General features: G+C 53.0%; 1 protein-coding gene and 1 long non-coding RNA gene across 2 annotated transcripts in view; both read right to left on the reverse strand.

Moving 5' to 3' along the window:
* Positions 1-471: 471 nt before the first annotated feature.
* On the reverse strand, positions 472-4699 carry LOC119112112 (uncharacterized). Its single transcript, XR_005095682.1, has 2 exons — positions 4665-4699; positions 472-4151 (listed from the first exon to the last, which is right to left on the reverse strand). It is a non-coding gene; the product is annotated as an uncharacterized LOC119112112 (long non-coding RNA).
* A 410-nt stretch (positions 4700-5109) lies between these two features.
* The window catches only part of LOC119111115 (di-N-acetylchitobiase-like), a 38054-nt gene continuing 27689 nt past the window's right edge, over positions 5110-15474 (reverse strand). The window contains exons 6-13 of the mRNA XM_037234943.1: positions 15205-15334; positions 14445-14606; positions 13622-13842; positions 8834-8968; positions 8048-8212; positions 6821-6927; positions 5393-5604; positions 5110-5124 (exon numbers count right to left, since the gene is read on the reverse strand). Of these exons, the coding sequence (XP_037090838.1) occupies positions 5110-5124; positions 5393-5604; positions 6821-6927; positions 8048-8212; positions 8834-8968; positions 13622-13842; positions 14445-14606; positions 15205-15334 (1147 nt within the window). The remainder of the gene's footprint in view (positions 5125-5392; positions 5605-6820; positions 6928-8047; positions 8213-8833; positions 8969-13621; positions 13843-14444; positions 14607-15204; positions 15335-15474) is intronic.

Raw genomic sequence — 15474 nt, forward strand, 5'->3', positions numbered from 1 at the left:
CGCTTCTCCGAACCGACCTATTTTAGAAGATAGAATGACAACAGAAACAGACACCACATTAGTATAATAAATGTTGCACTCCATTAAGCCAAATGGCCGCACTGCTTTTTAACCGCATAACAAACATGCATGAGTCTTGGTGGCGTGTTAATCGAGAGCTAATGTCAGGAACGCCTGTATCCGAGCACATGACAATGTTCGGAACCTTTGTGGCCAAACACGTGATCCGATATCAACTCCTGGCTCCAGGTAAGACCAGTGCGTTCCGTCAGCCTCTCACCCGTACTACCAGCTTCTCACAATCCCAGCATCGCCGAAGGAAGCTATCGCCTCGTCCGCATCATTTGTACATGTTCACGTCGGTAACATGTTGACATTCCGTGTGCCCTTCCTCGTGCTAAAAACACAGAATTTGCAGGAACTGTTGCGCCGAGCCATCGCTGGAAGCGCTGTACGGCACAGCGACACAGACGCAGAAAAGCCGTTTATTCATGATATTCACAGGTGCCATGCACCGCACGTGTCTTCCAGCCACACACGCAAGCCACCGAACACGTGCCTCAAGCATCAGCACTGGGTGCCTGCCACACTGCCTGTGCCGCAATCTAGAAATGCAACATGCGCCCGACGTGCCTCCCAAACACACAACCGGGTCGTTGACAAAGATCAGATCGCATCGCCTGAGAAGTCATGTGGATCAGTGACAAACCGACGGCCATGTCCCAAAGGGGCTCAGATAGGCTTGCCTGGTAATCGGCACAAAGCAACGAGCACCAACTTTCTTGCCCGTTACAAGTCTGGGACGTAGTGAGGGGGAGGGCTGGGAAAGTGTGTACAGGGCCATGTCCTTGGGCCAACAGGTCTGCACTTGATGCTGAACGATTTCGCACGAATTCGGTCCAATTCAAAGGAGCTAGCAGAAGATTACGTCTTTGCCCCCCCCCCCCCCACACACACACTAAGCCCCACATCTTAGTGCCTGCAGAAGCATGTAGTAGAAAAAAGCATCGCTGAATAGTTACGTGCCTGTGGAAGCATGCGGCCAACAATGTCCGTTGACCTGTGAACACAACTGTTGAAGGGCTATTGAGACCTCCTCGGGACACGACCCATCGGCCTGGCATCGATCGGAACCGGCTCACCGGCGGGGCGCTGTCGGCGCCAACGCACGATCACAGGGGCATGGCTGTCACCCAGGGGAAGGACCGGTGCCGGCCGTCCTCCATCGTTCCACCTCACTCAAAACCAGACCCACCCAACGTGAGGCGTCCGCGGACCACACGGCGCTGTCGATGGCATCCTCGAGAATATAAACAGAAAACGCCGACCATTGACATGACTGCGGCAATGGCGCTGTGACGTGCGGTGGCGCTCGCGATGCCCATCGCAGCCGAGCGGCCCGAGCAGCGGCGCGTCTCTGCCGGGACATCGCAGGGTCCAGTCCGCCGCCGGCGGCCGGTCGGGAGCGCGCGGTCGACCTGCGCCAGTGCCGACAGCGGTCTGCTGACGATGGTGGGACGTTGCTGGCCTGGACCCAGGCACCGGCTGATCTGGACCGGAGGACCAGTGGGTCTGGATCGGGCGACCGGCTGATCTGGACCGGGAGACCGGAGGGTCCGGACCGGACGACCGACTGATCTGGACCGGGAGACCGGAGGGTCTGGGCCGAGAGGCCGGCAGGTCTGGGCCGGGCGACCGGCTGATTAGACCGTGAGGCCGACGCAATGCTCCAATATTCGGCCACTTGGGTGGCCGGTATGTTGATATTTTTTCATGCTGTAACACCCCGGGTTTGGGCTCACTGCCTATGGCCTCTCCCCTTGCTCAAAATCAGCCAATCAGCATCGAGACAGACGGCTGTCAAACCAGTACACATGCGCCCCAGGCGTAACAAATCGGCTGAGTAGGTCAGATCTCTGGGTCGGGGTCAAAAGACAACGGATTAGCGCCAACGAATTGCGTGCGTGGACCACCAGAGAGCCAGGATTCTGGTAGCACGAATTTATATTTGCATCCTGCACAGCACACACTACTGGATGACATTTGAACCGCTGGACCGACGGATCTGAACTGGGAGACCGACGAGTCTGGACCGGGAGACCGACGGGTCTGGACCGAGAGACGGCTTGTTGGACCGGAAGACCAGCTGGTCCGGACCAGGGGATGGGCCAGTGTGGACCGGAGGCCAGGTCCGCAATCTAGCCACCAGATACAAAGGTCAGTCGCCTCGTCTCGGTGCGGCGCCTTGAAATCAGGAATGCATGTGCTTACGCCATTATGCACCCACCCAACGCCCACTCACAGGGATGAGGGGAGGGGAGGAGGGGCGGGGGGGGGGCGTCACTACAACCGCGCTCCCCATATAGAATCACATCAGTACTCGGTGCATGGGCACGAGGCGGACCCGACGGCTCACAAATGATGACGCATTCACGGCTGCAAATACGTACCTCTCAGTGCAAGGTCATATTGTGGATGACATCACAGTAGTTCGACTAGGGACGCGGCCGGCCACCGTAGAGACTTACCACGATGTGTACGAGAACTAAATCCCACCACTGAGTAATGGAAATGGAGAATATTGTATGGGGAGTGAACCCTTCGCTGCCCAGGACCGCTCGGGCAATATCTCTCGGAGAAGAACCCGGGGAAAAGACATAAAAGGTTGGTATTTCGGCAACATGCCTTTATCTCTTGCTATTGTTTCGATAAAGGCATGTTATCGAAATATCAATCCATCTATATCTCCATTCTCCTGGTTTTTCTCCAAGGAAAAGGGCTATTACTGCGGGCAATATCTCCTTAAATAGATGAGCAGTTGGCGTTCAGTACCAAGCCGTTATTTCAAACCAAGTGCAAAGTTGAGCACAAGTTCAAATAAAGTCACATGGAAACCAAGGGCTTTTCACCCAATCGTAATGCTGTCATTACTAGATGTGTTACGGCATTGGCACCGCTTCACACCGATGCTAAGCGTCTTGAAACTCACTGAATAGCAGAATGCTTTATGAAAGCTGTTGGTTGGTCAAGCAGCGTGGTTCATCAAAAATCGTTTGAAATAACCCGATGGATCATGACCATGGGGTTGGCCAGCACTTTTAGTGCATTACGATTTCCGGAATCTAGTAATCGGGGACTAGTAGTAAATGAACTACGATGTAGTGAAACTTTATCTGCTTTTATTCCGGCCTTTTATCACCACTGACATTTTGTCTGAAAAAGTGCTCGGAAATTATCACAGTAACACCTGAAATGCACGAATTCATTTCGGGCAAACACAACCCAGAAAGGTTACATAAAAGCAGCAGTACTTCACCACATCGTGTGTTTTCAACCCTACGCTTCGGGTTAGCGTTCTTATCAACCGGACAGAATGGGCTGAAGAGGCCCCCCGCTCACTGGTGGTATAAGAGTACATGCCAGCCTGTCCGTAATAGTGCTATACCAAGATAAGGCAACATAATTTCACTCAACGCGCCGCAACATACATATCTGTGTGTGGCTATATGACCCCGCAGAGTTCAAACAGTTAATTGCATACGTGAGCCCAAACAATATGCATACTAAAAATGAACATATAAGGCACATCTAATCATAAATGAATTGCGTTCTCGTCAGCCAAGTCAGCAGGCAGACAACCCAAACAACCCTCACATACCCTCAAGACAGATCCATGCGAAGTCATTACTAGCTTCAGTGCACACACAACAGCCAACGTCACACACGCCCATTGAGTCGCACTACACGTCTCAGTACGCATGTATACGACGGACACGGTCCAGGCATGTGCGGGCCTGGGACAGTGCCGACGCAACACTCACTACAGGCGACTGACTCTGCCGGCCTGCCATCCCCGGAGCCAGGCCTGCCACCCCGTCCGCCGTTGACCGGGCGGACCTCCAGCAGGTCAGGTCAGGTCAGCAGCTCCCGCCGACGTGAGCTCGCACACGTCTGACACCGGGTGTGCCTCCCGTGGGACAGGTGGCGCCTCTGGCGGCCGCTGCCGGCCGGGCGGCCGCTGACCTGACCTAGTCGCTCTGGCCGTTGACCGAGTCCGTGGGCGAAGTGAGATCCGTGTCGCCAGCTGGCTGGTGCGTCTCGCACCCCCGGTCACCCTCCGCCTCGCCGGCGTCCGACGGCGTTTGCGCCCCCTGCCGGCGCGCGGCCACCGCAGGTCAGCCGAGGACAGTGGCGGGCGGCTACAGACGTCCGAGGCAGCGACAGACACACATCACGTAGGTGGAGGGGGGGGGGGGGGGGGCGCACGCTAACAGCAGCCCACGGTACATCATCGCCAGCAAAAGCTGGAGAGGCGTTATCGGGGCGAGTGTTGAAGTGAACCAGAGTGAAACGAGGAGCGAGGCAGCGCCGTGAAACAGCGGAGACCAAGTCTGCCGTCTGAGATCGCGACGGCCATGCACAGAGTTGACGTTCTGTCGCCATCGCTATCAAACACCCGACCAGCATTTATTGCAACGTTTTTTTCTTGCAACACAGTGATATGGCGATCCGGATATCAGCACAAATCTAGACAGGAGAACATACCAACTTGGAATTTGAAAGCCTCCATTCACGATTCCACAAACAGGGAAAGAAGAGAAAGGGGCGGGCAGAAGCAGACAGAAAGAAGAGTGAGAAAGCGCCGAACAGACGGAACTGCGTACCGTGTGCAGCGTGGCGGGCCGCTGCTGAATGTTGCCCTCCGCCAGCTGCTGCTGGATGCTGCTGATGGTGACGGGCGTCTGCTGGTGCGGCTGGTTCGGCTGGGACCGGTGCCGCCGCTCACCGCGCCGCCACAGCGTGATCTCCTGCAGACCAGCGGCGCTCCCTCGGCACACGCTTGTACACACCGGACGCAATGTCAAATGCTGTCCAACTAGTCAGCGGAACTCGAGACTGGCGTAATGTAAGCTAGTGCGGTGTATCGTGTGCATGTGCATTCGCGTGTCAGGGACATGGGTGCACTTATAACTATGCTTCCCACATGCTTTATTTACTAGGACGTATCCGGGATAAAATTCATCCTGTGGACCTTACAGCACATACAAAATCATAATAATGACAAATCATCATCATTGGTGGATCATGTCGGCGGAGGATGTAAACGGTTTAGGCGTGCACAAACTGTCAGGATCCCACGGCTGACCAGCGGTGCAGCGGGGCATGCACTGGGACATCCACCTGCTGCCGCGTCTCAACTGAAGCACAGCCTGCTGACAAACAGCGGAAATGTGACGCGGACTATCGAGCATCAGCCACTGATTGTCACCACTTTCTACCACAGAATACAACAGAGCAGCCCGCACAATGCAAGACAATCTGTACACACTCGTCCAACACCGCTCAGAACCCCAGGGCCCGCACGAGGGCGCCGGCTGAGCCGAGCCGTCACCTGTTGTTTGAAGTAGCGCCGGTCCTCCTCGTCGACCAGCACCAGGTTCAGGTAGTAGCGCACCGAGAAGCGCTTGTTGATGTCGCGCATGGTGGGCGTGAGGTCGTAGCCGGCCAGGAAGACGCGGATCGGTATGCTCTCGCCCCGCACCGGCGCGCCGTCCATAATCTCGTACTTGGCGATCGTCTCGTTCTCGTTGAACGTGTTCGGACCTGCGCAGAGGGACCCGGGTCACGGTATCAGGGTTACTTGAGGCCACGGGACGGATCAAGGCTGATGAGCGGCGGCTGCGAGCGCGCAGAGGAGCCCTGGTCGCCTGAGGCCGCGGGACGGACCAACGCGGACGGGCGGCGGCTGCGGGCGCGCAGAGGAGACCTGGTCACCTGAGGCCGCGGGACGGACCAACGCGGACGGGCGGCGGCTGCGGGCGCGCAGAAGAGCCCTGGTCACCTGAGGCCGCGGGACGGATCAGGGCGGACGAGCGGCGGCTGCGGGCGCGCAGAGGAGCCCTGGTCACCTGAGGCCACGGGACGGATCAGGGCGGACGAGCGGCGGCTGGGGGCGCGCGGGGAGGCCCAGATCACCTGAGGCCGCGGGACGGATCAGGGCAGACGAGCGGCGGACCAGCCGAGCCCGACGGATCAAGCATGGGAACGAAGCCGGGATTCTGGTTTCGAAGCCGCACCCCAAGTTAACACAATGCCAGGGTTTAAAGGCTTAAAGGCAAGCCATCGAGGTTTGAAACTGCAAAGGTGATCCGAGGCCAAAGTCAGTGGCTTCGTATTTTTAAAACGTGAAACCAAATCCCAAGCTAGCGGCTTCAAACTTTCCACATGCGAAGCCGAACACAGCAACTTCGTAGCCAGAAAACACAATGCCAAGGCCAAACTACCATCCCTTAAAAATCCCGAGGCCGAAGCTAGAGCCGAATCTAGTCTATAATCAAGCTTTGCGCAACTGAAACCTTTTCGCGTCTGCTGAAGCTATATAGGATCAGGCAAAATCACACGGAGTTCACACGACGCTTCGGACAGCTAGTTCTCCGGCCGCCGTCAGATTCGAACTTTCCACACGATTGACCTTGAAAACGGCCGACTAGTTGGAGTTTTAGCCGTATTTGTCATAGCCTTTCAAAATTGCGTGGTATATTAGAGTACCGATACAAGCAATGCTGTCCTTGTGAAGTGAAGCCAACCACAGCAGAAAGTCAACATGACAGTCAAAGCGAGCTAAGTTTCGATGGAGCAGAACCCGGAGCCATCATTCAAACTTTATCGAGGCCGAGGCCAGCTGTTAAAAACGCTACGAAGTCGAAGGCGCAGTCAACCGTTTCAAACGACGCAACATCAAAGTGATGCCCAAGCCGGCAACGAAAAATAGCGCAAAACCAAAGCCGGCTTCGTCGTGACGCCTGGTGCAGATACTGACCGGACCCTGTTGTTTCCCGTTTGATGATGGCGATTTCCATGTGCTTGATCTTTATCCGCACCAGAAGGAAGTATATCTTCCCAACAATCACATCCTTCAGATGGTACCTGAGAAGCCGACAGCCGATTGGTTCACGGGTAGCTCACGAGTCTCTCACAGTCAACGCTCTGCAGCGTGTTCAGCCGAGACGAACACCAGCATCCTATCATAGCAAAAGACTTAAAGGAAATCGCAACATAAACATATGTGCTTGCATGAGCTTTACTAGTTTGCGTTCTCGATCATACTATTTTCCGTTAGCACAGGATGTAGATCTTGACCAGTTGCCTACAGCGGGGATTATAGGGACCTTCTGTCCAGCCGCTCCCCGGACATAAATTTACACGTATACAAGAAACCACGACGCGCCAAATATTATTTTCAGCCAAAGCACATTTGACACGGTAGTCTTCCCCATGATGGCATGGTAATACAGATGACGTCAGTGAAATACAGTAGGACCGGAGGTGACAGACAGTAAGATCGAAGCTGATATAGTGGGATTGTAGGTGAGACGATGAGATCGGAGGTGAAAGACAGTGAAATCGGATGTGAGACAGTGAGATCGGAGATGAGAGACAGTGAGATCGGAGATGAGAGACAGTGAGATCGGAGGTGAGAGACAATGAGGTCAGAGATGAGAGAGAGTGAGGTCGAAAGTGAGAGACAGTGAGATCGGAGGTGAAAGACGGGAAGATCAGGGGTGATGCAGTACGATCGGAGATGATCCAGTAAGTTCGGAGCTGAAAGAACGTAAGATCGGAGGTGAAACAATGGGATCGGAGGTGAGAGACAGTGAGATCGGAGGTGAGGTACAGTAAGGTCAGAGCTGAGAGACAGTGATATTGGGGGTAAAAGACAGTGGGATAAAAGGTGAGACAGTGAGATCAGAAGTGAAAGACATTGGAATCGGAGGTGATAGCCAGATCGGAGGTGAAGTAAAGCGAGATCGGAATTGGTGACAGTCTCAAAGACAGCGATTAGAGACTGGAGGCCTTCGATATCGATGGGACCATAAGAGTTCCAACCGAGCCACTTCGCTCATATAAATCTGCATGTACTTACAATAAAATGACGCACGAAATAACTTGTTTAAAGAAAAGGACATCTGACACGGCAGCCTACCCTGTGCATATCAAAGTCAGAGCCCATGACAGCCACCACCGTCCTGCCGCGTCGGACCCTCACTTGGACTTGTTGTACTCGAACTCGATGTGGAGGCAGTCCTCGATGCCCACCTCCATCTTGATGCTGGTGTTCATGTCCGGGTACTGGGAGAGCGTGTGCACGGCGATGTCCATCTCGCGCACCAGGTCCGACAGGCGGCGCACGACCGTCACGCGCAGCACGTACCTGGCCACCGCGTCACGCCACATCACACGACACTCGCGTCACGCTGGGCGACGCTGCTTACCACCAGAGCTCTGCCATGCTAGCCCAATCTGAGGTCCGCCCCCACGCATCCCCGTGGATCAGAACATCGATAGCACCCCAGCTGACTTGAAGCGAGTCTTACAGTGGCACCACATGTGAAAGCTGACTTGAACTGATTCTTACAGTGCCATCACACGTGAAAGCTGACTTGAATCGAGTCTTAGAGTGGCATGACATGTGACAGCTGACTTGAATCGAGTCTTACAGTGGCATCAAATGTGAAAGCTCAAGTATGTAATAATACCATGTACACTAGGCAAAGAACACACAACAGCATGACCCATAGACTCCCTCAAACCCTTCCACGGAAGAATTGAGACAAGGCATCAGTATCAGGGATGGAGTACATGTTCGGGCCATCGTCCTTTTGTCCACAAACATTGTGTGCACACTAACACACCAGACAATAATGATAGTCTCAACAACTGTTCCATCTCTTACACCCATTTCATGCACTTTGGCATGTCTCAGTTACAATAACAGGCCTTCAGTGCACTTGCAACCCATCTCTAACCTACCCACTTCTCTCCAATGACGCACCTGAGCCGGACATTCGAGCCAGCATATGACTCATATGGCTTCTCCACCTGGTTGAAGTCAAATGGGTAGCTGATATTTTGCTGCAGCTCGCCAGGCCGTGCCAGCTCCTTCACCAGTGAGAGGAACTCATGGTGGCTGCCACGGTCATAGTGAGTCTCGATCTGGCCCAAGAACTCAATCTTGATGCCATGGTGTTCTAGCTTTGAGCCTGGCTTTTTGAGAGTGATGTTAACCTGAGGCAGTGCATGATATAATAACTACATGCATGATATCACCATTCATAAAATACAATACAATTACAGTGAAAATGTGAAAATAAATGACAAACCTATGGCACAAACATTAGGAAGATATACATCAACTGCTATACATCAACAATTCTAAAAAGTATGTATAAAAATTCTGAATGGGATGAAGGCCACACTCCCATACACTAAGGAAATATTCATATTATGCCTGCACATATACCTAAACCACAGAAAGGCCTGGATCTCATGCTCTTGAGGGGAACCTCTGGCCATGCCCCAGAGTAGCTGTTAGCCCCATACAGCATATAAGTATATTACATGCATGCATATTCTATATACAAAACAAGGGACACAAGGCCTCACATCATCTTCCATAAAGGAAACACCAATCCTAATGTTTCAACAATCTGGTCACAAATGATTTGTTTGGCCTTCCTCAACTATCTGTTTGACATCCAGACCACCAGCTGTGAATATGGAAGGTTTGAATTTCTGGTGATGCACCTGAATAACACAGTATGGTCCAGCATAACCCATGTGCAACTCAAATTAATCTTTCAGTTTTTACAGGTTAAACTTTTTTATGTTTTGAATTTCTTCACAAGAAAATATATTTCTCAAAATACTATGGTAGAATAGTATGTCATCTCAATGACTGATATGTATTTCATGGAGTTCCATGGTGAACAACATTTTGAAATATAATTTTAAGATGCTTCTTTTGTATAAAGACAAGAAAAATAATGACTACATCAGTAGGTTTGAATTAGGCAGTGTGTTATGCCTGCAACCATGCCTCAAACTAGTGTAAGAAATGAACTGCTATCATTTTCTATACACCAGCATATGGTTAACACATGTTTCTTTTTTATTTCCAACCATGCTCATACTGTGTCATACCTTGCCAGCAAGACTTTCACCATCATAAAAGAGATAAAACCTTTCTCTTTTTCCATCATCAGACTTCATTTCAGCCATTTTTCTTGTATCAGATCCATCCAGAATGATGTCAATTTCAGCACCCTGACCAAAGCCGAAGAAACTCTGAAATACAGGCAAAGATTAGGCTGGTAAACAAAGATGAAGCTAACATTCTTGACATTATAAGTTGCATTTACTCTTTTAGCAGCACCAGATATTGAGCCATATTGTACAGCTGTCATACAATAACCTGGAGCCATACATCCAAGATTTGACAAGTAATGTGAGCAATAAAAGAGGAGGCATTTGACTGACTAGGTTAATTGCAGATCAAAATCCATAATATCTAAGACAGCCACATAAAAACCATAGCATAAAATAAAAATACTTTGACAGACAAATCACTGAATTGAGTCTTAGGGGTTAGATTATCATCTAGGCTGAGCCATTCATGAGACAACTTCAAACAGCAAATGAACTCAGTGATACCAGGATAATACTATGATACCACCAATACCATGAACATTACATAACCAAGCGTATAATGAAATAACAGCTGCTGCCAAAAATAGGCTCAGTGAGCTGACAATGCTTACCATCGTGGCCAAAGGCAGGTGTATCTACCGATAGGAACTAATATTCAATGTTCATAGGGGCTTATCTCCAGTCTGCGGGTCTACATATTTAACATCCTGCAGCAAGCAGAAAACAACACGCCCACAACCCCAAGCGATTACCAATGTTCCAAATACGCAATGACTGGCTTCTCAGCTACGGTGCAGTGGACTGCAATTTGTACATATACGCAGAATAAAGCCCCGCTCCCCCCGACTCGGCCGACACTCGACATCAACTTGACTCGACTCGAGATCCACACGTCGTCCCTACGACGTGCAAGGTACGGATTAGTAAACACAACAGTCGACAACTCTGGGACATTTCATACATTCATGAAATGTCATGCAGCTAAATTGAAACAAGTTTTTCTGTTGTGTGCATACAGGTACCACTGTGTTGGTTGGTTTGACACCTTTTAACATTTTAGACGCTTTAGTGTGTAAAAATGCTTAGCTGTGCTTGCTGCATAAAAAGGTGCATGCAAGAATTTATTTGCACGCCTGAATAACTTTATCAGTGCTCTGCTTCGTGCTTTGGACCTATCAGTGAATAGTGGGGGTTCGGGCCAGTGCTCAGTGACACGCGACTGCAGTGCTTTTGGCAATTGTCCGTTTAGGAAAATAACAAAACAAGCATAAAAGTTCAGTCTTTCAACGCGGTTGTGGGCCGAAAGAGACGTGTGAACAGTGACCCTGCTGTTATTTTGAGTTCGGCCGCCCGTTTATGTGCACGGTCTCTAGTCAATCGATCTTTGGGTTGTACCCAGGATACCAAAATCCGAGCCAGAGCCGAAGTGCAATCAGTCGGCGTTCGGCAAATGGCCAAGGAGGCTCCAAGTCTCTCGCGCCGCTGCACTGATGACGCCTCAACTACAGAAGACCAGCGCCGATAACCACACACACGTACTCGGATATCGGTTTATTCATTCCTCCTTATGGCAAGTACATTTTGAAAGAACTTGGCACGCTCTCTCAGCTTACAGCACTCTACCCTCTGTTCAGCGTCAGTTCAGATGACACACCTAACACTTGTAATCATCGCGTGAAATCCCGCAATCTGGCGTGCGTCACAAAGACACAGACGGCTGCCGCGTCCGGAAGCCCCGAGTTCCCTATCGCACCAGCCTGTCGAATGCCAGTCAGCCACATATGGGAAAATGACGCATCGGAGTGATACGCGCTATATCAGATGGCTTTTTACGAAAGCAATTGTCATCCCGATGACAATACACCTAGGCAAGCATTTTTACCGCCGCCAGCATGTACACAGATTACAAAAATGCCCCTGAATACAGCGTTACCACAGACGCATCCCGACTTAACCAGTATAATACAGCAAGGGAGACGTCGAGTATGAGCCGACCGTGCGGCCGGCCCCATCCGCAACACAAAACACCGTGGAGTACATACACAATGCCGTGCTTACCCTGGAAGTTTACCATGCATGGCAAGTGACCTGGCATCCTGCCCACTAGTCATCACTCCGCGACTCTAGAGTGGCGACTGGGCACCTCAGCCTCAGACCGGCAGGGGTGGGCTCCCAACACCGGGCCTCGCAACCAGGGTCTTCAGCAGCACGGGGTGTGTGCTACGAAGCACACGCCCACCATTACACGAAACGGGACTACACTGCCGTCGCTCTATAAGCTACACTTAACTACGCGGCAGCGAAACTTAAAACTAAACTTTGCTCAGCCAGAAGCGCGAGCGCACAGCGACGACTGCCGCTCGCCGCCGGTAAGCCACCAGTACCTGAGTCGAACGTTCGGAAGAGTCGGGAATCTCAAGCACATCACGCACAGCATCGGAACCTGTTCATGTTTTTGCATTCACGCACCCGGTGCCCCCAAAGCCAAGGAAACGGAATGAAAAGGGGCGGACCCTCATCATCCGCATAAGCGCTCGCTAGGTACTCCAGTACTGAGCGCAGACCTGTCACCGACACAAAAAGTCACCTGCACTTGTCTACATGTACGTTAAGAACTAATGCATACATCAGTGGCGCTTAATCACAAGTAAAAGTCATCTTTATCGGCAGTCAGACACTGTTCAAACCGATGCCTCTAATACCTAAACAATTTAAACTTGGCATGCCGTCTTCGCTCCATGTTGTGCAAGCTCGATCTCATTATACGATGGGATAAGGTTCATGGGTCCAAATCACTGGTCATGCTAATACCAGTCCATGCTTCTCATCAGGCTTCGTCCCGCTGTCGCACCTCGATCACACATCCGCTGCAACCCTAGCATCAGTCTCAGGCACCTCGACACACGCATTCTCAGCGCCGCGGCGTTTTACTGGGGGCTATCTCAGCGCCGCGGCGTTTTACTGGGGGCTATCTCAGCGCCGCGGTGTTTTACTGGGGGCTATCGGGCCGGCGTCCACAGCCTCGTTGCAGACCAGACGGGTAGCGGTTCCATACGCGGCCTCCGACGGGCCACGGGTCAAACCGCAGACCACATGCGCCGGGACAGGTCAGAGTCATCAGCTGCGCAGTCCCACCGTGGACAGTCGTGCCAGAGGGAGGCTTTGCTGCTCAGCTGCAGTTGGATGCCCTGTCAGGCCGACCCATCAGCCCGCTCATCAGTATTACCAGCCGACGCATCAGACCCGCCAGTCCATCCCTCAGACCCACCAGTCCATCCATTAGACCCGCCCGTCAGTCCAACCGTAAGTTCCATCAGACCCGTCAGTCCATCCATCAATCCCATCAGTCCCATCAGTTCACCCATCACATCCGTTAGTGAACCCACCAGACCCATCAGTCAACCCAACAGTCCCATCATACTCTTCAGTCCACCCACCAGTCCCGTCAGTCCCGCCAGCAGACGCGCCTCGCCTCCATCAGCGCCTGACGCCGCGTCAGGCGCTGATGATCGGCCAGGGCTGCTGTCGCTCGGCCGGCTGGCTCTGCCACCCCAGCAGGCGCAGCACCACCCCGCGCCGGGCCGCCGACCTCAGCTGGTAGCGCAGCCGGCCGGCGGCGGACGGCGGCGGCGACGGCGGCGGGCCGCCGCCGGACCTCTGCCAGTTCCAGCGCGGCACGGCGCCCCACATGAGGTCGCGCTCGGTCCGGTCCTCGGACGAGTTGCCCGCCGCCAGGAAGTTGGCCGCCCATATGCCGACACCGCGCAGCTTGAGGCTCGCCGCGCCCATGTACTTGTAGGTGAGGCTGGTGGCGTTGTCGAACCACACCTGGTGCGTCTGGTTCCAGCCCTCGAACTGCGGCACGGGAGGACGAGGCGCCGTTGAAGTGGGGTCAGCGTGGAGCCGCGGCGAACCGCGCGCCCTCACACAGCCAAGGCGTCGCGTCACCGGGAACGCTGGTGTGAAGGGTGACTGGGGGAGGGGGAGGGGGAACGCGCTGAAATGAAGTGGTCCACAGAAATAAGAGGGGGGAAGTTCCATATTGAAAACTTACGGTACCCCATCCGAATGCGTATTTTTCGGACGCATGATACTTTACACTATAAGGATGCATACTGTATGGTGTATAGTCTTGGGGACTACCGCGCTGATGATCATAACACCAGTCGCAGGTATTCGCCACCTAAGCATGCAACTCCAGGCCTTCATCGGGTTACTGGATAAGCTAAGGCGAGTGTTCATAAGCTCACCTCAAGATATCTCCGATGACAATCCAGGAGTGGCATGAGAAACGATACCAGCAAGTATTTGACAAGAGACGTCCCCCGTGTCAAACTGCAGCTACTGTGCCCCATCACCATCCCACAGGAGAAAACGCATCGCATCGAGTCCCTTCCAATCCTACCACTGCGCACCACGCCCGACGCTACGTGGCCACGCGCCGGACCGCATCTGACCTTGACATTGAAGTAGGGCGACTGGGAGTCGTTGGACCAGAAACGCTGCAGGGCGTACCGGTTCCAGACGGCCAGCCGGCTGTACGGCCGCTCGGAGCCGGCCGCGTCGCTACAGTTGACGTTACGGAACGGCACGCGGTCGATCTGACACACAGTGCCGTTCTGAAACGAGACGGTGCCGGGAAGTGAAGGTTGATGGCACTCTCGACAGATGCCGCTAGGAGATACGGCCGACGACGAGCGCCAGACGCCTGACCGGGTCGGACGAGCGCCCCAGCATGGATCACCACCGGAATAGCCAAGAGGCTGCGCCATACGTAACGCAAGAGTCAATAAACGCGCTTCCTCAGGAATACCAGGAAGACGCATGACCTCATCTACGCGAAAATATTACATGCTCCTGAGCGAACCGGGTCTGCTACCTTTCCGCCAACAGTCACGCCACACCGAGTTTACAGATGTGTTTGTGTAAGACTGTTTGTGTTAAAATGTGCCGGCGTGACGATGCGCGTTCACATGATCCTCACGCATGCGAATAAGGTCACTGCACAGCTTTCAGTGCTGATTCACGTACACGAAAAGGCGCCATGTGGACCGTCTCGCTACATACATGCACAATGGACGAACAACGACCGTGTATGTTCACCCTCATAGCTCTTTATCCTCCTTGAAACATCAAGCGCACATTATGCAACCATTGGATCGAGCGAGAGACGTCCAGGCACCAGAAGTCCCCGCCACACGAGGGCACGGGGCTTACGTGTGTGACGTTGCGGCAGTGGTAGTCGTAGCCGTACCAGGGCACGCCGAGCACCAGCTTGTTGGCGCTGATGCCCATTTGCAGGTACTTCCTCACTCCGGCCAGAGTTCTGTTCAGCGGTGCGTTAGCACTGCCGACAGAAGACCGACTCCTCAGTCGATGCGTGCCGGACAGCGACGGTGACCACGTCCACGGTGAACCGAATAGCAATACCCAACTGTATCGACCGCAGTGTAATTCGTATACTGCATTATGGATGTAAATTAAACA

The sequence above is a fragment of the Pollicipes pollicipes genome, unplaced genomic scaffold (genome assembly GCF_011947565.3).
Source record: "Pollicipes pollicipes isolate AB1234 unplaced genomic scaffold, Ppol_2.1 Scaffold_7261;HRSCAF=8764_pilon_pilon_pilon, whole genome shotgun sequence".
NCBI classification, from domain to species: domain Eukaryota; kingdom Metazoa; phylum Arthropoda; class Thecostraca; order Pollicipedomorpha; family Pollicipedidae; genus Pollicipes; species Pollicipes pollicipes.